This window comes from Phyllostomus hastatus, unplaced genomic scaffold (genome assembly GCF_019186645.2).
Source record: "Phyllostomus hastatus isolate PE091 unplaced genomic scaffold, TTU_PhHast_1.1 phas_scaffold_555, whole genome shotgun sequence".
NCBI classification, from domain to species: domain Eukaryota; kingdom Metazoa; phylum Chordata; class Mammalia; order Chiroptera; family Phyllostomidae; genus Phyllostomus; species Phyllostomus hastatus.
Genome location: NW_025334036.1, coordinates 12884001 through 12908826, shown reverse-complemented (window position 1 = coordinate 12908826; position 24826 = coordinate 12884001). Strand labels below are relative to the sequence as shown.

The 24826-nt window shown below is 46.9% G+C and overlaps 1 protein-coding gene across 3 annotated transcripts in view; it reads left to right on the top strand.

The window, feature by feature from the left end:
• UBE3A (ubiquitin protein ligase E3A) overlaps positions 1 to 22828 on the top strand; it is a 55221-nt gene extending 32393 nt beyond the window's left edge. For all 3 annotated transcript variants that reach the window (XM_045824766.1, XM_045824764.1, XM_045824765.1), the window contains 8 exons: positions 144 to 1405; positions 10251 to 10395; positions 12573 to 12778; positions 13156 to 13320; positions 14577 to 14732; positions 14828 to 14901; positions 19969 to 20112; positions 20937 to 22828. In XM_045824766.1, the coding sequence (XP_045680722.1) occupies positions 144 to 1405; positions 10251 to 10395; positions 12573 to 12778; positions 13156 to 13320; positions 14577 to 14732; positions 14828 to 14901; positions 19969 to 20112; positions 20937 to 21057 (2273 nt within the window). In that variant the 3' untranslated portion in view covers positions 21058 to 22828. The remainder of the gene's footprint in view (positions 1 to 143; positions 1406 to 10250; positions 10396 to 12572; positions 12779 to 13155; positions 13321 to 14576; positions 14733 to 14827; positions 14902 to 19968; positions 20113 to 20936) is intronic.
• Positions 22829 to 24826: the final 1998 nt, after the last annotated feature.

Sequence of the window (24826 nt, the reverse complement as noted above, 5' to 3'; positions counted from 1 at the left end):
AGATACTCGTTAAAAAGGGTTGGAAGTCGTAAATGGTATTGAAGGTAAAATGTTCAGCACTCTTCCTTTTCCCTAGAACTTACTGAAACCAAATGCACAAACGTATGTTCTAAAAGTGAATGTTCTCTCTCTTCCTCTTTTAGATGTGACTTACCTGACGGAGGAAATCGTGTATGAAATCCTGGAATTATGTCGAGAGCGAGAGGATTACTCCCCTCTGATCCGCGTCATCGGGCGAGTGTTCTCCAGCGCGGAGGCGCTGGTGCAGAGCTTCCGGAAGGCCAGGCAGCACACCAAGGAGGAGCTGAAGTCCCTCCAGGGGAAGGACGAGGACAAGGACGAGGACGAGAAGGAGAAGGCCGCGTGCTCGGCCGCCGCCATGGAAGATGACTCCGAGGCCTCCTCCTCGAGGAACAGCGACGGCTCCCCAGGCGACGCCTTGCAGAAGCTGGGCCCCGAGGACGTGTCCGTGGACATCGAGGCCATCAGAAGGGTCTACACCAGGTTGCTCTCGAATGAAAAGATAGAAACTGCCTTTCTCAACGCGCTGGTGTACTTGTCACCCAACGTGGAGTGTGACTTGACGTACCACAACGTGTACTCCCGAGACCCCAACTACCTGAATTTGTTCATCATTGTCATGGAGAACAGAAACCTCCACAGCCCCGAGTACCTGGAAATGGCCTTGCCCCTGTTCTGCAAAGCCATGAGCAAGCTGCCGCTGGCGGCCCAAGGGAAACTGGTCAGACTGTGGTCCGAGTACAGCGCAGACCAGATCCGGAGGATGATGGAGACGTTCCAGCAGCTCATCACCTACAAGGTCATCAGCAACGAGTTCAACAACCGGAACCTGGGCAATGAGCGGAACCTGGTCAACGACGACGATGCCATCGTCGCCGCCTCGAAGTGCTTGAAAATGGTTTACTATGCAAACGTCGTGGGCGGGGAGGTGGACACGGAGCACAACGAGGAGGACGACGAGGAGCCCATCCCCGAGTCCAGCGAGCTGACGCTGCAGGAGCTGCTGGGCGAGGAGCGGAGGAGCAAGAAGGGCCCGCGCGTGGACCCCCTGGAGACGGAGCTGGGCGTGAAGACCCTGGACTGTCGGAAGCCTCTCATCCCTTTCGAAGAGTTCGTCAACGAGCCACTGAACGATGTTCTGGAGATGGACAAGGATTACACCTTTTTCAAAGTAGAGACCGAGAACAAGTTCTCTTTCATGACTTGCCCCTTTATACTGAACGCTGTGACAAAGAACTTGGGCTTGTACTATGACAATAGAATTCGCATGTACAGTGAGCGGAGAATCACTGTCCTCTACAGCTTAGTTCAAGGGCAGCAGCTGAACCCGTACTTGAGGCTCAAAGTCAGACGCGACCACATCATAGACGACGCGCTCGTCCGGGTAAGTCGTCGGGCTGCCGCCTGAAAGTCGGTGCTAGACCCAGTGCCTGCACGTGGTGACCCGGTCCCGGGAGCGCCTTCCAGAAGTGACCCTTTAAAAATGTTACGGAACACAGGAGCACGTGGACATTTTTTTGTTGTTGAGTTTTTTGGGGCGACACTGGTTAATAAAGTTACATAGGTCTCGGGGACAGTTCTGTGGCACATCATCTGTATGTTGTATTGTGTGCCCACCTTCCCGAGTCAGGGCTCCTTTGGGCTCGCTTTTAAAAAAATTTTTTTTAGAGATTTGATTTATTTGTTTTAGATGGAAGGGAAGGATATAGAGAGGGAGAGAAACATCAGTGTGTGGTTGCCTCTTGAGTGCGCCCCACTGGGGACCAGGCCCACAACCCAGGCATGTGCCCTGACTGGGAACCGAACCGGTGACCCTTTGGTCCTCAGGCTGGTGCTCAATCCACAGAGCCACACCAGTCAGGGCTCCTTTGGACGTTTTTTACATTGTAAATGTGAGTGTCATACATTAGTTGTTTCTGTCCAGCTTCATCAGTATGTTCAACAAAGTATTGGTTGTTTTTTATATCGATCCCCCTCTTTCATAAAGAATGGATTCTCTAAATCTTGACAACGCACCCCGAAGTTTCTCCGGTCTGGAGAGAAGGGGATCTGGCTGGGGAAGGGCCCAAGCACAACCGGGGGTGGGGGGAGAGGCAGCAGTGAGTGCTGCTGTGGAGCCTCAGCCAGGAGCAGCGCGCAGGAAGGCAGGTCATACGCTGTTTGTGCTGCCCCGGGCGAGGTCCCAGCTTCTCCTGCGGGGTCGGCGAGGGCCCGGCTCATCCGGCGCGCGCTGCTCGCCAGGTCCTGCTGGGTCACTTGAGCGTGCAAGTGTGGTGCTGCCCCACGGGGTCGTTTCTCCCCTCTTTCAGACCCACACGGGCCCCTCAGGACCTCGGAGCTGCTGGGACTCGTGGGAGAAGAGCACCTACTTCAGGAATCTCGGAATTTAGGGTGCCAGTCTCTGTCGCCCCAGTTCAGAGCGGCCGAGCTGGGAGGAGACTGGGAACACCAGTAGCTGCCTTCCAGCGCCCTGTTTCCCCATGTGGGTTTCCTTGCTCGCTCCTTCCCCCGCTGAAAATAAGAATTTCAGTGCCCCATTTAAGGAGGTGGGCCTGGCCGGAAAGCAGAGACCAGTCGCCGTGCGTTGTGACAGAATTTATATCTGTCATAAGGCACGTGGTCATGGGGTTCATTGTAGTCCTAACAGCAGACATCCCTGGCATTGCTGCATCAGCAGCTTCAAGCAGAGTTCGCTGTCAGCTCATACTGAGAGGCAGGCAGTCTTCTGTGCTAACAAAACACACGGACAGGTAGGAAGTAGCGATACTTTAAAACCTTCGCTTGCTTTCTGGTGTCTGCTCATTGCGCTTAGGTGGTTTTGAGCTCCGTGCGTAGTAGCGCAGTAACAGCGCACGCCATGGCTCGTGATTGGGCAGCTTGTTAGACGCACGGCGCAGTGGGTCAGGCCGGGAGTGGGCTCCTGGGAAGTGTGGGGCCTCTCGGAGCTTCCCGTGGCAGCAGACGTGCGTCCCAGAGCCACGCGCTCTGTGCGCGTCTAGGGTTGGGTCCTGCCCCCGGCTCCCAGGGGCTGCTCTGCCTGGCCTTGGGAGGGCAGTGACGGGCCTGTGGGCGAGAGTCAACCCAGAGGTTAGAGCAGCTGTCTGCTTTGTAAATGTGCTATCTGCTAGGCCTTACCGTCCTCCACTAGTAAAGCAAGGTGAGGGACCAACAAATCTAGGTACTTTATTCTGTTTTTAAAACTGTCGTCTAGGGTTTTGAGGAAGCAGCCCGTTTTGGTTTTCAAGGGTTCCCTTTTCGGGTGTTAGGGTAAAATGCACTGTGAGCTGTTAAACAGGTGTGCAGGTTGTTTTTTAAGCAAGTTCTATGTGATTATGTCAGAGCTGAGTGTGGTGTGACCTGCTGTTCACCAGTAAGTCCTGGCGCGGCGGCAGCTGGCCGAGCCGGGGAGCAGTCCTGGGAGGGCCTCGGGGCCACACTCAGCAGGCCCTGCTCCCAACTCCTGGCTTCCTTCCTTCCTTCCTTCCTTCCTTCCTTCCTTCCTTCCTTCCTCTGCCCCCCCACCCAAAAAAACACAATGTGAAAAGATTTAAAAAGATGACAAAAGATCTTGGGAGTCAAATTGATAATTGCCCTTTAAAAAAAAATTCAGTACAGTCATGGTATTCTAGCAGCAGGAAGTGGTTGAAGATCAGCCTGTCAGGTGGACTTCAAAAGTGCTGATGGATCTTAAACATCTTAGTCCCTGAGGGTGTACTTGGCTATTTTAAAGTCTCCTCCTTTGCTTTCTGTCCTAGTCTGGGCAGCAGACCAGTTGCCCACTTGCTTAGGACCTGTTCATTTTGAACTATGGACTGGGGCCGGGAAGAGGAGAGGAAGTGGGAACCTCGCAGAGCGCGTAATGCAGGAGCTGGGAGGAGCCTCGGGATTCGGGGGTGTTGGTTGCCAAGTGAGGCCCAGAGGGGAGCTGCCACACCCATGGTCCGACACAGAGAGAGCCCCTTTTTATTACCCAGTCTTTCGTAGTGGGCTCGTGAGCATGTCATCCTGCAACATAACCATGACCCACTCAAGCAGCCCGTGTAACATTTCACATGGAATGTTCACACTATTGCCCTGCCAGCTACACTCACGCAGGTGCTTCTGCTGCCGGGCGCTCCCGAGCGTGTTTGCTGTGGGGTCTGGTGTCCCCATTGTTCCTGGTGAGGCTGCCTAGCTTTGGGGGGGGGGGGTGTCAGTGCATAATCACAGAGGGAGGCCTTTTGTTCGCTTGTTTATTTTTAATGCGTTCACCGTTGTCACATACCATCTAGCAAATCGTTCCCACTGGGGTTCTTAACAGAACTGTCTTGGATAGCAACACAGGAATTAGTGTTTTTACTGTGTTTTATTAAACCTAAGACAAGACTGATTGTAGGATGTGCTGTTACCTTATTACTAAAAAGAGAAAAATGCCGTCCATTGTGCGATGCTGTCTGCTGTACGGTGCGTCCTGATTTCAGAGATGTTGGGATGCGCAAAGAGAAAAGTGAACTTCAGAATCAGTGAAACAGAAAATGTAAGTTGTCTCTGCGCTGAGAGTCATCTCAGAACTACCCCAGACCCTGGAGTTCCTGGGTTACTTCCCCCAGGACTGATTGTCACGATGTTTTTTTTTTACTGCTGTTTCTTAGAATAGTCCAGTGATCAGCCTGAGCTCACAACCCAGCTTGCACGGACTGGGGACAGTCCTAAGGGGGTGAGGCTTTCACAGGGTTTTACTCCCTGTAAGAACATCTTTTTGTGTGTCCTGTTACAGGCAAAGAGTCATTTTTCTTAGAACATTCCCAAGGGAAAGAGTGTGTAAGAAAAACTTTAGTTACTTCTTATGCCAGAAGATTGAGGGTATGAGTATCTGGAAGAGGGTAGTATTTTGCCATCTGGGAGGTGCTCCTGACTGCCTTTACATCTGAAGGGGAACTTTGCCCCCCCCGCCCCCGCAAAAAAACACAAAGTCCAAAACCCCAAACCAACCAAGGGTCTGCCATGTATTCAAACCCAGGGCTCCAGTGTGGGTGCCCCGCTCCAGGGTGGTGCCCCGGTGTGACTGAGGACCTCGGGTGCAGGGTGGGCTTGTGGTGGTATCAGGCTTGGTGCCAATGAGTCAGGACCTCAGTCCCAGAATCGGAGTAGAGACTGAAGGCCCAGAGAAATGGCTGAGAGGTGGAATCAGCCAGGAGAGTCCAGAACTGGGAATCAGAACAAACCAAGGTGACAGGCAGAGATGCAAAGCCCCACCCAGAGGCTCTGCTCATAACAGCTTACCCGGGCCCCATCCCTGACGACACCCCGAGTTGTAGTTGAAAACACTCTTGGGTCTTCTCGACCCACCTGCAGTGCTTTTGGAGGGAGATCACCCTGAGCCACTGGGTGCAGTTAACTGTCTCACGTGGTCACTGCGTCGTGGCATTCCTGTTCCTCATGCTCATTCTAACTGAAAGCAAGAACTTCATGCCCCATTTCTGTCCTCAGAGTAGAACAGGGGAATGAACTGGACCCACGTAGATTCTCAGCACCATCCGATAGTTCCGAACAGTGACGCTTACCAAACTCAGGATTACGTGTGAGGGAAGTGAAATGCAGTTTTCCGGCCTGCGGAAGTTAGTGGCAGCATTGGGAGAACCCTGGGATTTCAGATAGAAGAGACTCGGCCTCCTAGACAACTGGGAACACTGCATGTCTCTGGGTGACCTGAAAGTCCCGTTCTAGTCTGCAGCTGGAATCCCCCACTGGTGGTGTGTGAGCAGTCTCGAGTCCAGCCCTCCCCAGGGGTCCCAGGTGCTCCTGTGTCAGAGTGGACTGTGTGCTCAGCGGTGCCCTGAGGTTTCACTAGCACCAAGGGCTTTTTCCAGCTGTGCATGAGGATGGATTTGACATGAGTAGTATCCAGGATACCATCAGATTTTAAACATTGGGGTTTTCCTTTTGACTCTTGTAAATGTGGCAAGTATATTTTTTTTTTTCAAAGATTTTATTTACCTTGAGAAAGAGGGGAAGAGAGGGAGAGAAACATCAGTGTGTGGTTGCCTCTCACATACCCCTACTGGGGACCCAGGCATGTGCCCTGACTGGGAATCAAACCAGCCACTTCATGGTTCACAGCCTGCACTCAACCAACCAGGACTGGCAAAGTGTATTTTTATATTGAACTGTCATCCTCTCCACCTGATTCTGGGAACTTTTTGATGTCAGGTCAGTTTACAAAAAAATGGCCTTTCTAGGATTTCATCATCACAGCCATTTAAACGGTTAGAAATCATTTTATCCAACAGGTGATGAAATTGGGAGTCCTAGAATGAAGAGGAAGTCCTACAGGAAGGGTGGTTGTCCTTGCACCCAGCCCGCTGTTCTGGTTGCCCCAGCAATCTGTCATCTTGCCAGTGTCTGCAGTTCAGTGATACAGAGTACACACAGCTCCCAGAAAACCTACATAGGAAATTCTAGGTACACATATTTATTAAATGAGTTCAATTCAAGGATGCATACAAATTTCTTGTTCACAATGTTCACTGCCATATTTCTTCTAATTTCTGAATATACTACATTCGAGACAACTTTTGATTTTGGAAAGTCAGTTTTAAGTGGTATGGTATTTATTACACAGAGTGATATATTGATACCTTTACAATTCTTTCATCTCCAGTTGAACAGCGAGTTGAAAGTGGTTATTTTAAGGAAAATGGAAATGTAGTCTTACATAATGATGGCCTTTGCCAAAACACTTGTTGCTAAATTTATGGTATATAAATTTACCACAATTAGCAGTAATTTTTTTAAAAGGCTCCCCATGGATCTGTAAGTGATGAAGTATTTTCCAAATTATTCTTTTTACATACTTACATTTGAATGATACTGATTCTAAAACTAATATATAATTAATGTAAAAAGTTAAGACACAAGAAAGCATAAAATCAAAAGTCATTCATGATTTCGGAAAAGACTGCTCATCACCGGTCTGAGGCATGGGTCCAGTCTCTGCTCTTCTGGTTCCTCTTCTGCCTTGAGCGAGGGGCTTACCCTCCACAGCTTGGTAGGGGTGAGGTGTACCACCGGCCCCCTGCGGCCAGGGCGGGGACTCAGGAGATGCATGTACAGTGCATGGAGTAGTGTCCAGCATGTCGCTGCTGTGTACTGGCATGGTATGGGCTTTACTGGGACCTTTTCGTGCCGGTGTCTGAATCATTTCAGTTTTAACTGAGAATAAGAAACATTTCAAAACTGTTAAAATAAAAGTAACAATAACAGGAGTGGATTGTTATATGACAATACAGGGAATTCTTCTAGGTGCTTCATGTATCAATACAACATATAATTATCGTCACTCTACAGTCAACACTAGAGCAAAGAGCAAAAGAGAAAACATATAATCATGTTTATAATTATCACAAGGGTAGAACATACTGCCTTAAACACTTTGGCACTAAGGCGGAGAGGCCCTGGGTTGGTGGGACTGTGCGGGCCTGCGGTGTTTTGTTAAGAATGAAGGTCAGTGGGCTTTCGCTGTCCAGTGTCCAGAATACAGAGCCACTGAACCCCGGGGGATCTCCCCGCCAAACCCTTTAAATGGTTGTCGGTCCCAGCATCGGAGGTCAGGGTCTCTCATCAAATGAGTGAGCAGCTGCTGTAGGAAGAAGCTTCCTGTGTCATCAGATGATCATTTTGGTCATCTTTGAGTGCCTGGCATCTGCTCAACCAGTTTTTTAAGCCATGTGTAAGCACCGACTCACATGCTTTAATGCCCAGGGTGGGGAGAGATGAGCTGTGGGCTCCACAGCGGGGTGCGAGGCTGGCCTGACAGGTTAGCCTCATTGGAGCAGAGACGGGAAATTCTGATGCCCAGGATCCTGATACTCTGTGCCCTTCAATTCTATGTCTTGAAGCATGTTTCCATCTGGAATTATTTTTCTTTCCCAAGGTTTTCAAAACTTGGAACTATGCTCTAAACTCTTTCAATGAAAGATTTTAGCTGTTTTAAAAGGTAATAGTTTGCATGCCCGTGTATTTTTGGTACGCCTTCACAGCTTTGCCTTGTGGAGTATTATCCCGTTCTTTTGTGGACAAGGAAGCCAAGGCTTCATGGAGTGGCTTGATCGAGTTTGGAAGGTTGGAAGTGGTTGGTTGGGACTGGTGTGCAGTCCTCAGGCTCCAGATGTCCACAGCACGCTCCCTCAGAAACAGACACCCTGGTGCAGGGGGGAATGTGGCATTTCCATGGAAGTTAGGGACCACCGTGGCCTAGAGCGGACTTTAAGGCTGAAGTTTATAAATGCACAGCAGCACAGAATCCAAATTGCTGACTTCCGGGAGATCATTTTGGTCTTTGTTCTTAAAGTGTTTCTGTAACCCCTGGTCACACACCGTTTATATAATATCCAGCACACATGTGTTCGTACATACCATTGGAGCCAGTCTCACGAATACATGTCATTACCATGCAGGGTGCATTCTGTTCACCCCTGACCCCAGTGTAGGTGGCAAACCACTGACTGGGCTGGGCTGCCCAGTACTGGGTTGTAGACACACTGGAATGTCCGAACTATTTCTAAATTAGTCCTAACTCTAAAATAATTATTTTAAGAGTATGTCTGTTCCACTGATGTTTGTATATTGCTCAGAAATGTTTGGAATAGTTGCCAATAAATCTGAGCACCCTTAAATATTCTGTTCTGGCAGATTTTGTAAATTCTTTCAGCCAAAAGGCATTTAACGTTGATTTAGTGAGTAAGGTGGTCGGTCAGTCAGGTGTCTATTAGTGAATTTTAGATACGCAAATTGCAGAATAGTTCATGGGAGAATCTGGTGTGATGTGATTATTCATTTGATAACACAAATCACTACATATATTCATTATTCTGTATATGTAAAGAAATCAAGAAATAACTGGTAAAGATTATAGAAACTAGGGTTTCATAATTGGCAAGAAATTAAGAGTAAAATGTGTGGTAATCTATAGTAAGCTTTACAGATCATCAATGGGTTCCCTATTCAAATTTTTTATGGCTTAATATTAAATCTCTTTATTCTAATGTAAAAAAAAACTACATAGGGGACAATTTTGAACTCAAAATACATTTGCAGTGTTTTTGCTAAATAAGTAGTCACGAATTTCACCGACTTATATGTCCTAACACTATGGTACAACTTTCCTGTAGATGACAAAAATGCTGATTGATTTTCTACTATATGCCACCAATTTCCTAAGATATAGGGAGTGGGGGGGTTTGGCCATCTGAGAATATGTCTACCAGGACATGATCTGCCTGGGAAGGCAAGGTGGCTGATCTCTCAAAGGAGAAGGGGCAGGAGCCTTCAATGGGCTTTTATTGGGTTCGTTTGTACATGAATACAGGTAAAGCTCATTAATCACTGTCAGGCAGTAAGGATCAAACTAGATAAGATAGCCCTTTTTTGAGTTAGGGTCAGATAGATACAGAGCTATAAAACTTTGAGGAACAACCTTACTTCTCTTGCTTGGGACCCTTACTTGAGAGCATTCTAAACAAAGCAGGTTTCCAGGATTTTACATATTCTATCTTAGGGATGATCGCCTCGAGAACCCACCCTTTCCAGTACAGGGCTGCACTGCCATCTGTCCATGGAGACTTTTTGCAGACAGAATGAGGCCTCAGGCTTTGTCAACGCTGAGGGGCGAGGGTAGATCACCCCTTTTGCTGTGCTCTCCAAAGTCTATCCTTGGGGGCCTCCCATGTGATCGTGCCTGTCTTAGGTCGTTCCCCCCTTGGGGAAATCTTGTCTGTTATTGGCTAAGCAATCAAGCATTGGGGGCCACATAGGGATGAAGTAGAAGCAGCAGAAGCAGCACCCCTGCCAGGGAGGTGAGCTTTGTCTCCTCGGAGCGACCTTAGGGCTTATGGTCAGAAGGTTGCTCACCCAGCCATGGTAGGTCACAGCTTCTGAAACCAGGCAGAGTGGTTCCCAACAGTAAGACATCAGAACTTAAAATGTAACCCTTTTAATATTCTATGCCACTTTAATTTCTGTCCTGTTTCCCCCCTATTTCAAACTAAGTCTTGGTCTTTACTGGGGTTTTACCACTTTCCTTTACTGGGGTTTTACCACTTTCCTGCTTTTTCCCAGTTAAAAGCAACCAAAGTCAGGACCTTGAAACTGCCCCTCACCCTGCTTCCCGTGTTTCTTTTGCTTCTGTTTTTAGTTGGTTTTTCTCCCAACACTGGCAGTCACCTTCTCTTCGCTGTCTTTCCACTCTCCAGCTAGAGATGATCGCCATGGAAAACCCTGCGGACCTGAAGAAACAGCTGTATGTGGAGTTCGAAGGAGAACAAGGAGTTGATGAGGGTGGTGTTTCCAAAGAATTTTTTCAGCTGGTTGTGGAGGAAATCTTCAATCCGGATATTGGTAAATACTTTAGAGACGCGCCGTCTTTCTGAAAGAAGGATGTGTGCCTGGATGCAGATGTGCCCGCTTAGGAAGAGCAGCGACAGGTGGTTCTGGTGGGGGGTTTCTGGGACTAGTTTGCCTCATTTACTCAAGTTCTTGTTTAGATTACTTACCTCCATATTTTATAGGAGATTCTCCTTTAGATAAATAAACTCAGAGTACTTTAGACTGGAGCGTCAGGTTTTCTTTGCTCTTCCTCTAAAACATTGATTCGACTCACAGCCTTCCTGAAACTGGGGTACCCTAGAGCAGGGGTCTGAAGATGTGGGGAATGCCTGGGAGGTGTGTCCTGCCCGAGTCTGGGGGTGCTGGCTGACGGCACCCAATTGGGGTTCTTAACCACAGTTCCGCAAGCCTTTTCTCTCCTGCATCTGATTGATAACTTTTGCCTCCCAGAGGAGTTCCCTCTCAGCACAGTTGGGGAAGTCTGGTCCGCATGTTGCAGATTTTGAATTTCTCTGACAGGGAGAGCCAGCCCGGGTGGTGGGTTGAGTCATTCTGACCGATCTCCTCTCTGCAATGGAGCCCCTGGGTGTCACTTTGGAGACTGAAGGCAGAACCCATACAGGGGCTCTTCCTCAAAAGGTGCCCTCTAAGTTGTGAGGACAGAACCCACAGTCAGGCAGGTGACTTCCCAAGCGCCATAGCTCCTCAGTTTGAACTGGCTTCACTGCTGTCACCCTCAGTTGGTCACAATGTACACGTATACTTGCAAATGGAATTAGACGTTCTCAGTTCATGACCACTGCAGTTATGGTGAGACAATGTATTGTGGCTACTCTTAATTCATAGTCACAAGGCTGTGTCATTTGCTCAGAGTGAACCAAGACACCATTTTCTGAGACAGGAAATTAATTTATAAGCTTCCTAAAGTCTGGTAAACCTTAGCACTAGGTTCTGATGTATCTAGAAATGTTAGACTTTAGCTCTAAAGTGTATTTCCATTATATTTCGAAATCCTTATAAGAAAAAACATGCAGTACACATTTGTACTTGATATGATGGCACAGAAATAGCAAAATTTAGAAGACTCGTGGTCTTTATGCGTGGTAGTGGTTTTTTTCCTGGAACCTGAAAAGGTGTCCAGAGTGGAATCTCCTTGTACTTCCAGTTGCCTTTCAGACAGAGAAGGGTGTTCACCTGTGAAATGTGTATTATAATGAATTTTTAGTGTGTTGCTTTTGTACATTTATGAAGTTTCACCTTATTTATTAATTAGCTGTAATTATCTTAAGCTGGTTTTCACCTTCTCAATGCTGTATTTATAACTACATGAATCCTTTAGTACTCCACGTTATGCTGTAATTTAGGACTGTAAAAAGTTTAAATGTAAAGTGAAATTCAACTACAAATTGGATAATATTCATGAATACTAAATTGCAATAGAAAAACATCCTAGCTTAATTTGGAATAGTTTTAAAGTTCCTTTTATATTTAACTCAGACTGAATGAAAACGAATACCTATTGTTAAGCTTTTAAAAATCTTATAATTGATTTATTTATGGGCTATATGGATTTCTGCAGTTGTTTAAAATACCCCGTTCTTTCGGATCTAATTCTTAAACCATTTTAACCTAGTTTTCAAGTACCAACTAGAAAACACTTTAGTAAAATGAAAATGTTGTCAATTCAATGGTGGGACGCAGCCCAGGTGTATCGGACAGACCTCAGCTTCTGCACATGGCCACGTCTGGCCTGGCTAGGGAGGTGCGGGAGCCGTTTCATGGGGTCACCGAGCACTTCCGAAATAACAGAACTCTCCCTTAATGAAATCCAAAATTGTCCTTTAAAACAGTACATATGAGTTAAAGTGTTTTTTTGAGTGAAACATCTTGAAAATAATTTCCTGTCTCTTTGCTTTTTCACCCTTTCAGTGGATCAAGTATGAATGCAGTTACTATCATTTGTATTACAAGATCAGAGAACTTGAATTTAATAAATATTTTCTGAAACTTCTTGGAAAATGCCACAAAAATTGCTTGTTTCCTTGGCTTCTTTAAAATATATACAGTCCTACCTTTGCAGGTTTATAATTGCGTACACTATATAAGTTCAGGTGTCATTTTATATTTGTATTGTTCATCGCTCTTTTAAAGTATAAGAGTAATGTATTTTTCAAAATGGTTTCTTCTAGGTATGTTCACATATGATGAATGTACAAAACTGTTTTGGTTTAATCCATCCTCTTTTGAAACTGAGGGTCAGTTCACTCTGATTGGCATAGTCCTGGGCCTGGCAATTTACAACAACTGCATACTGGACGTGCACTTCCCCATGGTGGTCTACAGGAAGCTGATGGGGAAGAAAGGAACTTTCCGAGATTTGGGAGACTCTCACCCTGTAAGTCTTTTCGCTGGGGATCCATGTTACCATTTACAACATCACAGGGGAAATTTTTTGTATGTATCAATGTATTGCTGTCAGCAAGCAGGAAGGTTTTAAGTGTTTTTAAACTTTTTTTTTTTTTTTTAAATGAGATCGTCTGAAATTACCAGGTGATGCCGGAGTAGGGACCTGGGTGGCTGCAGTTAGTGTGTCTGGCCCTCCCGCCACAGGCTCCCTGGCCCGGACCCCGAGTGCAGTGGAGAGTCCATCCCTAAACTTGAGTGGGAGGGGCCCCTCAAGAGAGAGTGTGTTGTCAAATGTTTGGGACACAGGAGGCTGCGATCTGTGTTTTGTGATTCTGCGATGACCCTGGCCTTCTTTCTTGCCGGTAGGTTCTTTATCAGAGCCTGAAAGACTTACTGGAGTATGAAGGGAACGTGGAGGACGACATGATGATCACTTTCCAGATATCGCAGACAGACCTGTTCGGCAACCCGATGATGTACGACCTGAAGGAAAACGGGGACAAAATTCCCATCACAAACGAAAACAGGAAGGTAGTGAATGTTTTTGTATCGCTGTGTCTGTCTGTTGAACAGAATTTCAGAACATAATGCTTGTGGCTCTAAAAGTACCACCATCTTTTGCTGTGTATAATGAGCCTTTGTTTAAAAAACCCAAATTTTTCAGGAATAAGAGATGAGTAGCACTAATTCTCTATCTATATGAATTTTTTTAACTTGTTAATGCTTTTGCATTAAAAGTGTAACTCTAGAAAACAATGATATCTGTATACAAAATAATACCCTGGAATATAGTAGTTCGTTTTGTTTGCAAGAATAAATAAATAAATAAACACGGATGAATGAATGAATGAATTAAAAATTAAAATGTAAGATCTTTTTCCTGAAAAGTTTGGGCTAAAAACAGACGTGAGCGCATTACACACAGCAAAGTACAGCATCTCATACCGTCTGTACGAAGTCCCAAGAAGGCAAGTAACTAACCTCTTGAAAATGCAGCAGCCAGTTTCTAAATCTGGGAAGTAAGCTGGTAGGACAGCGTGCAGTGGGGCGCCCAGCCCATTGTGGGGAGGGACAGGGGAGTGGGGGTGAATTGTGGCTCCACGAAGCTGCAACACAACGCATGAAGCCAAATGGTCCTCCTCACCAAGTATGTAGTGGTGGCACACGAGTGTGGTATTCTTCAAATAACATTTGTGTGTTCTCTCTGGACACAAGGGAATAATCAGAACGTAGCAGGACCATTATGATGAATATATAGTTAACCTTTAAAAATGTGTTTAGATTACTAGTTTTTGATAAACGATTTACTCATTAAGAATAAAAAGTGGGTTTCCCCTGATAATTTGGTGTAACTTGTCAAGTAAGACAGATTCTTGCCGAACTGGGTACAGTAGGCAGCTAGTGTCCCAAATATTCCAGAAGAGCAACCATGAAACTCCCTGGTTTCTTCAGAGTCATCTTGTCGCACCCTGTGTGGCTCTTGGTGTGTGCAGCCAGCAGAGAGGACTCCGAGTGGCGTGATGTCTTATTTAATGAAGCGCCAGAATGGAAACACTCATGTGTTAGTGCGTATGTACACCCCGTTTACCAGTTAGCACTAGTATTGCAGACAGCTGGGAAATCGTTGAAGGCATTTTCCTTTGCACGTAATTCAAATTTTTAAAGATGTTTTCGCATGTTTTTTCTTTGGGAAAATAAACACAAATATAATAAAGCCATGAAGCCCATTAGCTTCTTGTGTTTTGTTTGCATAATTCATGGGTTTTTTTGGTTAATGTTTTCTGCAGGAATTTGTCAATCTCTATTCTGACTACATTCTCAATAAATCAGTAGAAAAACAGTTCAAGGCATTTCGGAGAGGTTTTCATATGGTGACCAATGAATCTCCCTTAAAGTACCTGTTCAGACCAGAGGAGATTGAACTGCTCATATGTGGAAGCCGGGTAAGAAAGCGGCGCCTGCAAAAGCGCCCTGCAGTGACGTGTCATCTATACTGATGTGGTGGACAGGATGCTGAGACGTGTTTTTGAATTTGCAGAATCTCGACTTCCAAGCCCTAGAAGAAACTACGGAATATGATGGTGGCTATACCAGGGACTCTGTTCTGATCAGGTGAGGTGTTTGATTTTTCTTTTTAAATCCCTATTATTACATTTAAAGAAATGGTTAACACGTATTATATTGGTTTCAGGTGTAGTATGTTGTGGTTAGACATTTGTGTAACTTAGGAAGCAATTGCCACAGCAGATCAGGTGGCCCTGAACGGAGTCACTACGATATTTATCTGACTCTGTTCCTCTGCTGTGCATGACGCCCCCATGGCTGTTTTTAACTGGAAATCTGTGCTTCTTAGTTCCCTTCCTCTCCTATCTACAACCATCAGCTTGTTCTCCATGGTGCCTTTTTGTTTAGACAAAAATGCAGCTGCTTAGTTTTGTCAGTATGGAAATATTAACTCATTGAAGAGAGTCTACAATTACTAGAAAGTTAAAAGACTTAAAATAGTGATTATAATCCCAAGGGAAAACTTGCCCCCAGGATTATTGCTATCTTGGTTTTGTATTTTACAATTTCACATAATCTATTAAGAATTCATTGAAATGAAACGAATGAGTTTGAAACTCTACATTAATGTAAAAACGCCACTGAAATGTTATAAATTTTTAAAATGTGTATTGAAAATGTGAACTTTTACAAGTACAGCATTCATATAAGGATTAATAAAAAATGAAAATGCTGAGTGGCAAGCACGTCTGTGCGTGTTTTTCTAGCCACTGGTAAAGCTCCAAGTCCATGTTTGCCGTGGTCACCAAGGTTCTCTCTCCAAATGCCCTCCCCCTTCCCCACCTGCGTCTCTGGGGTGAGGAGCAGCAACTGCAGTTTCTCTTAAAGTGGTCCTGACTTTGTTTCGAAGGCTTGATCAGATTCAGATTTGAACCCTTCTGCTCTGCTAATTCCATTGAGCTTTGCCATGTTCAATCACGTGATCTACTGGCCTTTCATTCCTAGATAAGTCCAACTTGTCGCTTGTTTATAAATACATTGCTCTGTTACTTTGTGATGAATTTTTAATCCATAATAATAAGGAATATTAACTTTTTAATCAACTTTTACTACCTTAAATATTTGATCAAATTCACCAGTGACACTATCTGGGTCTTTGAGGTTTCTTTGTGTTTTAAGAATTATTTTTGTATGTGAGTATAGATTTAGTAGACCTCTTTGTTCAGTCACAGTTGGTCCTGTGGACACTGCACCCACTGGCTCACAACGGTGCGTCCTGCATCCCTCCAGAACCGTGTCAGTCAGGACACCGCCAGTGGCACACCGTATGAACCAAGCTCAGATCTCCGAGGTGCTTCACGCACTTACTTGGATGGGTCCCGAGGCTGTCCTGTCCACATGCTCCCTCCCCTGAAGCATGAGATCCTGGGACTTAGTCAGGTGGTGGCAGTTAGATTCTTTTTCTGGCTGCGCAGGAGGCTGCTGAACAGCTGTCCACACTGCTAAATGACACGTGGGCCGTTTAGCTGCTGGGAACAAAATCTGTGCCATATCCAGGTGCAGATTTTTACGTGAATGTATATTTTTGTGTTGGGGGGCGGGGGGCGCAAGTCACCAGAAATGTGATCACTGGGTCCTATGCATCCCACCCAGGCCAGTTGACAGCCAGGCTTGGGGGCGGTGGCGGCAGAGCCTCAGACAAGAGCAGCGTCCTTTCTTTTTGATTTTTAAGGGTTTTTATCTTCTCTTTCTCTAATGTTCTCACAGGGCTTAATTTGCCTGGTGGTTCTAGTTTCTTTTTATTTCCAACTGTTGCCTACTTCTATTACAGCTTCTAGAACTGTTGTCATAGCTTTTACTACTCTTTAAAAAAAAAATTTTTAACCTCAATTTGAGTTCAGTCCCTTTGCATTGCTCACTTTTTAAAAGTAAATTTTCCATCCTTGCAGGAGGGAGGAGAGGCCAGGACAGCTTCTCAGGGTCAGGAGGGCTCTGTGTCTGTTTTGGCACAACTATTAAAAAAATATGGCCTCCCCTCCCACCTTATTTTTATTTGCCTTCATTATTCTTGATGTCATCTGTGTGGATGTTACCTAAGCAGTTCCTCCTCTGTTTGGGATTTGCTTTGGAGTGAATTGGGTGTTCCAGAGTTTCAAGGACCTGGACTGTCTTGTATTTTTTGATCCTGTACGTCTACCATGTTGCTGGTGCTTTGCAGTCACCAACTGGTGGTCCTGAGGCTACCTTCTCTGGGACCTCGCTCTGTTCTTGCGTCCCTTCCCTGCAAGGTCTTGGAGCTGCCCGTGGGCATTCCTGTCTGTGCACATGGGAGGGTTGGGGTATATAGCTTGTTTCCTGGTTGTGTCTAAGGAACTGTCACCAAGTCTCGTCTTCCCATCCTGTTTGCTCTTTTTCATGGAGCGGGGGGGAGCATTCATGAGGAAAAGCAAAATCCAGATCACGCTGTGACTGCTGTAACGGACTTCCTCACACCCTTCTGTGCCTTTCATCACCTGATTTTGGTTCCTAGTAATACTCCCTTACCTGAATCTGTGATTTCCCTGGGGTTGGGGAGAAACGGCGATTTGGAAAATAATTTTCTTTTACAGTATGCAATTAATGTTATTTAATACTGGCAATTGAGATGGACTTTTCTGATCTCATGGGATTTTGTGTATTAAATTTGTTTCAATCTTATTACGCTTTTACCATGATCTTCAAATTTTGAGATTTTCTTTTAGTTTACCTGCAGGCCTGAAGTAAGCCATTTTCGTAAAACAATTATTGGGGAATGGCATTTAGAAGACAGTTTTAGGTATGAGGTATGACCTTTTCAATTAAATGTTTTTGCTTGCAGGTGTTTCTCAAGGTACAGAACTGGCGTGACATTTCCCCACACACCCCAGGAACCACCCATCTCAAGGCAGAGCTGTCTCCCCTTTCTTCCATTTGGCTGAACACTCAGTGTCATGGCCACACCAGTTAGTCCCACTGTGTTGCTATTAGAAGCAGTTAATCATCTCACACAAGGATTACTCGTACACATGTGAGGGATGGCACTAAGGCGCATTGCTGAAGGTGGGACCGGAGCATCCAATACAGGCATAGATGTAGTTTTGCTGGACACCACCACGTTGTCTGGCACAGAAACCGCGCCGTCTGCACACCCACCAGCAGTAAGAGCGAGCATCATGTAACCTAGCTGAAGTTTGGGTGTTTGCCTGCTGGCTGAGGAATGCTCCTCCAGTCTACTGTACTTTGTGTTTTCCTCATTGTGAATGAGAGTGGAATCAGGGGTGTCTTTTCTTGTGCCCAGAGCCATGTGAAGTTGTTCCTGTCTTTTCGTTCTGCTGCCCTGTTACTGGTCATTCTGGCAAGTTAGAGTGTGAACCTCCTCCCTGAGTTTGCAGGTGTTACCCCTTCTCTGTCATTTGTCCTTTGACTTTGTTTCAAGGGTAGTTTGCCGAGTGCAAGTTTTCACGTGAGCAGTTAAAATACTTTTTCTCTATTCTGCTTTGGTCTGCGTGTCTTTCGTTTCTGACTTCTGTGTCCTTGTAGAAACTTCAGTTACATATCTTCTCCTTTCAGTAGTTTTGAATATTCCCCTTTGTCCTCTGCCTGAGTTTTGTGCCTTCTTAACAATATAGCATTTTTCCCTCGTGTGGATTTTTGGGGTTACAGGTTTCCCTTTCTTCATGAGACTTTTTCAGGTGTACTTGTTTCTGCCAGAGAACTTCTGGCAGGATGGATGCCCTTTTTTTTTTTGGATTCTGGGATTTTTTTTTTTCCCTTCCATTTTTCTGGATCTGGGAGTCTGGGGAGGAATCAGCGTGACTGTCTGCATTGGATTCTCAGTTGAGCCTTGTGGAACAAGGGCCATTTTCATCAGCTGCTTCCATCCCTTCCAGGCGGGGCGCATTGCCAACGCTGCCGTTGCTTCTGAGGCTCTTCATTCCAGCCACCCTGTGACCTGTGCTGTCCTGCAGAGTGGGTATTTGGGGCGGAGCTCGATCCATGTGGGCTGCGGCATTCACCCTGCAACTCCCACGTCACCTGGGGTTTGCTGATCCACTTCCTACTTTTCACGCCGGCCTGGATTGCACGTGTTTTCATCAGTTTTTCTCTTTATTGTGACATGCATAGGCTTTAGGGGCTCCATCGATGTTGTGATCACTTTCATGTGGAAATGCAGAATACCGTTTTTTCACTTTCAGTTGTCCAAATAATCACCACCTTGTTAACTCAGAATTTTAACCCTTACACGAATAACAGTAGTAATCCCAGGATTGCACATTCTTATTTGCTAGGAAGCGCTGAACAAAGAGCTCATTCACAGTGTAGCCAGACTGGTCACAAAGACCACTTTGGTCCACTGCTTCCCTCGGGGACTGTCCCTGCCTCTGCAGGCGTGCCTGCCAACCCACCAAGTGTGGTATACCTTTTACTCCGTCCTACCTGGGAGAGGAATGCCGAGCTCTGCGGGAAGGGAGCCAGTCTAAGTGGGCAGCCAGGGTCTGGGCGGCGCACACCTGCGCTGCAATGTCTGGTAACAGGGATGCAGACTGGAGCATGAGTGCTGTGATCACAGGCGTGGGAAACGTGCCGCTCTCCACCAGGGTGCTGCAAAGGACTTGTCAAATCAGTACTTAAATCACTCTTTTGCCGATTAAACATTAAAAATGTTTCTGGTTTTTACTGTTTTTATCCTACTAAAATTTTGAACCAGTGATTGTCCATTAAATTTATGGATATCCAAATATTCTCTTCCTGAGATTGTCTCTCGTTTTTCAAGTGTAACAAGGGGGACTACGGCCTGCGCACCATCACTGAGGCTTTGGGGAGGCTGTGGTGGGGGGCTCTGTCTTGAGTCCGTTCCTGTGCGGAAACTTTGGAGCAACCCCACCCTCTGAGCCTTTCCTTCGAGTCAGTTTCTGTGCATGTGATATGGTCTCGTCTTTTGTCACTGATGACGCACCCCAGTTCACATCACTATTTGCTCTTGTAGGACACTTAGGCTTCCTGGTTTTTCCTGTTCAACATAAGGAAAGAGCCTTAAATGCCGGATATGGAATTCCTAGTATTCCTGATGCTGACTTCCAAGTTCCCTCCTCACACGGTTTAACGCGGCCCAGAAACTCACATTTGTGATACAATTTGTGTGTCTTCCCTCCCTAGGGAGTTCTGGGAAATCGTGCACTCCTTCACCGATGAGCAGAAGAGGCTGTTCCTGCAGTTCACGACGGGCACAGACAGAGCGCCTGTGGGCGGCCTGGGGAAACTTAAGATGATCATAGCGAAGAACGGCCCGGACACAGAACGGTAATTGCCCAGACGAGGCAGCGTGTCAGAAAGCTGGCACCTACGGCGCCCACCTGTGTACTAGCTCCTGAGCCCTTAGGTGGTTACACTGAAGTGTCCAAGCCACCTGAGCATAGTTGCAGGGACAGTTATACTGTTGTTTCAGGACGTTTTTTAAAGGCTGGCCTCCTTAAAAGTGACTGCAGGGCTCACTTGACTTGCATTTCTGCCCATGGGTACGCCTCTGGCAGAAGTTTTCATTGAGAGCCATACTGTGTGATGCTTACAATGGTTAAGGTGAGGCTCAGGAGGTCGTCTGGCACCGGACTGTCACTGTCAGTTTCATAGTCCGGATTAATTACGCAGCATGCGTGAGCAGGATCAGAGTTCCTGCTTCCCATGTGCAGAAATGTTTCTGTTTGTATTCTGCGTCCGGTGTTAATGTGAGCTTATTTATACTTGTCATGACAGCATTCACACAGGCACGTTGTCTGGACTACTAAGTATTAGAGAGCACATTGAAACCTTCACAACAAGTCTGAATAGAGCCCCGCCTTAAAGCAAGTGCCTTACCTTCCCTGAGACGTCAGTCCTGCAGCTTCGGTGAGAGGAGGTCGTATCCATGAACTCTGGGGTCTCCACTGTGGCTCAGTAGATGCAGGGCGCTCCCCCACCTTCACGCGAGCTGTGAAGGACAGACAACCTGCGGCTTGGCTGTCATGCTGCAGCAGTGGGAAGGCGACGCCCTGCACCGTTGGTGCAGGCTGCACTGCCAGCCCTCAGCTGCACACAGTAGGGCTGCCCACCCCCGACTAACGGTTCTGTTCTCCCCTTTCTCTGTTTAGGTTGCCTACATCTCATACTTGCTTTAATGTCCTTTTACTGCCGGAATACTCCAGCAAAGAGAAACTCAAAGAAAGATTGTTGAAGGCCATCACTTACGCCAAAGGGTTTGGCATGCTGTAAAGAGAAGGAAGGAAAGCAGTGAAAGGAAAAATAAATTTGCAATGTGAACATATACCCCAGGAGGGCTGAGGTGGAGGGTGGGGCCCAGCGCGCAGGCTGTGAGGTAGCGGGCGAGTCACCGTCTCCGCGCTCCCTTCCTTGCCGGGGCTCTGGGGGCTGGGACAGACAGCACAGTCAGCTACTTATATGAACAAAGCCTTTATTATAATTATTTTTTTGTGTGAAAGTGTTACTTATCCTTTCACTTGTATGTACAGAGAGGTTTTTCTGAATATTTATTTTAATGGTTAAATCACTTTTGCTTGTGTTTATTACTGCTTGAGGTTGAGCCTTTTTGAGTACTGAGAAGACACTCACCAACCAAACCACCCCCCTAAGGAGGGGCGTGCCCGCCCGCGGGCCACGCAGCCAACCTCCAAGTGAGTCCGCGCTCTGCCTCGTCCCTGTAGCCAACTCAAATCAGGAACTGTATTTTTTTTTAAAACAATTTGCTTTTGAAACTTGAAGTCTTGAAAACAGTGTGATGCATTTGCTGCTGTTCTAGTCCCCAAAGAGTTTTCTGTGCAAAATCTTGAAATCAATAAAGATGGAAGGGAGAACTCGGAATGTTACCTGCAGCCCTCAGAGCTCTGCTTTAGTCCCCGCACTACCGAGTCCAGCCACTCGTGCCAGTGTCGTCCTCGTGTGTCCCGCAGTGACCTGCTTTGTAGCCACTCACCGTCCCTAGTAGGTGAAGGACAGGGCTTGTCTCCATTCTCGTTGTGTTCTTGTCGTCGTTGTCATTTAAGTTTACTGGGGAAAAGTGCATTCGGCCAAAAGAAATGGTGAGTCGAGCCAGTTGCAAGAACGTTAGGAAGTTGTTTTTAAACACAAAGCATGTGGAAGTGCACTTAAAATAAAAATAAATTTTGATTAATTATTACCTGCATTTAAATAGACAATCCAAAGTCTTCCCTCTGTGCCGTCATCCTCTCGTGTCCCATAAGGGAAGGACGGCCCCTGATGGGGGATCGCGGGCCAAGTCGCGCAGCAGGCGCAGCTGGGAGAAGCGGAACTACTCCTCCAAGTCCCTAGTTCCCCCTCATGTGTCCCCAAAGATTAAATTTTACCCCAAAACTTAAGTGTTAAATGCTACTTTCACGTACAAATAGGCTTAAATTATTGGACATTCAGAAGTAGCTTCCCCTTTCTAGTGTTCTGTGTGTACGATGTCAATTTCTTTTACTGCAATATAAAATAAAAGGATTATGTATTTTTAACTGAGGAGAGACATGATATATCCTTTCACTACAAGCTGCAGCTGCTGCGCTGAGCTTGTGCCTTGTTTTAAGCAGAATGACAGGTCCACAGGTTACTGTCCGAAACTGGCAGGAGGGACAAGGTGTCTTTCCCGCCCCTTTAACCAGTTAGCAAAGAGCGAGGACTGCGCACTCCACCGCGGCTCCCTGGAAAGGAAGACAGCGCGCTCCAGGGTGCGCTGTGAACCCCGCCAGATGCAAGGGCTGCTCCTGCTGCTGAGTCCCCCTCCCCAGGGCCTCTCCCTGCGTGCCATGAAAGGGAGACGAGCGCTCCCCGGGGGCCTTTTATATAATAAACTTGTGGAGAAACCTGTGCTCTCCAGTTCTCACGTTTCATCATCACTATCCTATCGAAGTTCTGCACCTGTAATGACGTGTCTGTATGGAATTTTCTGAATGGTAACTGAGTATAGGTTATCAGATATAGACTAGGCTTTTAACAAGCAGTTCAAAATAAACTACCCTTAAAAATATTTTGAGAGAAAAAGTTATTGGTGATCCAGACTACCTGCTCCCTGTTGCTTAGATGTGAGAGACGGTCCTGCCCCACCCCTGCCCCCACCACTACTCTGCACTGAGCCGTCCGGAGCTCAGGGAGGGTGAAAGCAGTAGACATGGTCACCACAGCAGGTGCTTCCTCCTCCACCCTGGGCACATTTTGCAAAGGGCTCTCTTGCCCACAGGCTGAGGCAAAGGTCAGTTCATGGCTGTGCGTACAACACACACAGCAATTGAGAATCCGAGAAGGGATTCTCCTACCCCCTACCTACTGAGGCAACCACCTACTGAGTGGGAGACAATAGTCACTAACCATACATCTGGTAGGGTTATCATCCAAAGTTTATAAAGTGCACACAACTCGACACCAAAAAAACAGTCCAATCAAAAATGGGAAGAGGATCTGAACAGATACTCCTCCAAAGCACACACAGACGGTCACTGAACATGAACAGATGTGAAACATCATTGACACTCAGAGATGCAAATTAAAACCACAGCAAGGTATCACCTCCCACCCATCAGACACTGGCCTTCATCAATAAATCAACAGACACGCAATGGCGAGGGTGTGGATAAAGGGGAACCCTTGGGCACTGTGGGTGGGAATGCAGACTGGGTCACTCTGTGGGAACCAGTATGGAGCTTCCTCAAAAAATCAGAAGCAATTATAATGTAGCAATCCCACTTCTAGGTATATATAAAAAATCCCCAAAACACTAATTCAAAAATAAATGCACCCTTACGTACAGTAGGAAGACACGGCAGCAACCCAAGTACCCACCAACAAGCAAGGGAATGAAAAAGCAGTGGAGCGCACCTGCGACCTGGCGTTACCCAGACATAAAAAATACGAAAGCCTTACCTTTTGAGACAGCATGGACCAACCTCAGAGGCATACTCAAGACACGTACCATGAGATTCATAAAGAACAACATAAAACAGACTCATAAAACAGGGTGTGTGGATGGGGGTAGGAGGGCGGGGTTTACGGCCGGCAGACAAGTGGGTACGGACAGTCCCGGGCACGTGACATGCAGCACAGAGAGTCACCAAGTGACAACTGTGCAGGGCCACGTGGCACAGTAAGTGTTGGGGCCATTTTGTAAAGTGCATGACAGCGTAACTGTTGTGTTCTACACCTGAAACTAACACAAAACAGTAATGAATGGCCAGCAGTAATTGAGAAATTAAAAAACCATGCATAAGCGAGTTAGAAGCCATGTCAGAGTGGGTAGAGGTACGGAAATGTGCAAGAGGCTACTCTCACACTGGGATGTGGCCACTGAAGGTCGGGAGGGACAATGGAGGTCCCCAACCCTACTCTAGGCCCCAACCCAGGTGGTTCCAGTGTCAGAGGAGCCCCCAGACTTCTGAAGAACCAGTGGGGGCAGTGGCTGAGTAAGACCGAGGCTGCAGGAGTCCCAGGCAGTTCTCCTAAGGGCCAGTGCACTGACTTCCTGGGACTCTCCCCTCTGAGCCACAGCCCTGGGTAATAGGGCCATATGGGAACTCTACAGTCTGTCTGGAGGGGCAGCTCTCTCCCAGAGAGCAGTGCCCGCAGCAGCCCCTGCTCCTCTCAGCCCTGCCCTACAGGGCGGGCAGCCAGTGCCGCTTCAGCTCTGCAGCTGACACCATTTACCCAGCCCCCTGGATCCTGAGACCCCGCCCTCACCCAGCCTGTGGGCCCTCCCAAGCTGTTTCCAGTGGCTTTTCCACACAAAAGGCCAGCCATGGTTCCTGCTGCTGACTTTCCCACACTCCATATAAGCAGTGTCTGGCCCCAACGTACCCTGCACTTTTCCCTGAGTGGCCCCAGGCCCAGCACTAGGAGCAGCTGGCCTCGCTTCCTGCCTGGCCTCTCCTGGGCACCTCAAACCCCAGCACAGGTAACCACACCTGTAGGTGACTGAGGCTCATGCTGGTAGCCCTGGGCAGGGCAAAGGTGGCGGCTGACCACACCACGTAGAAAT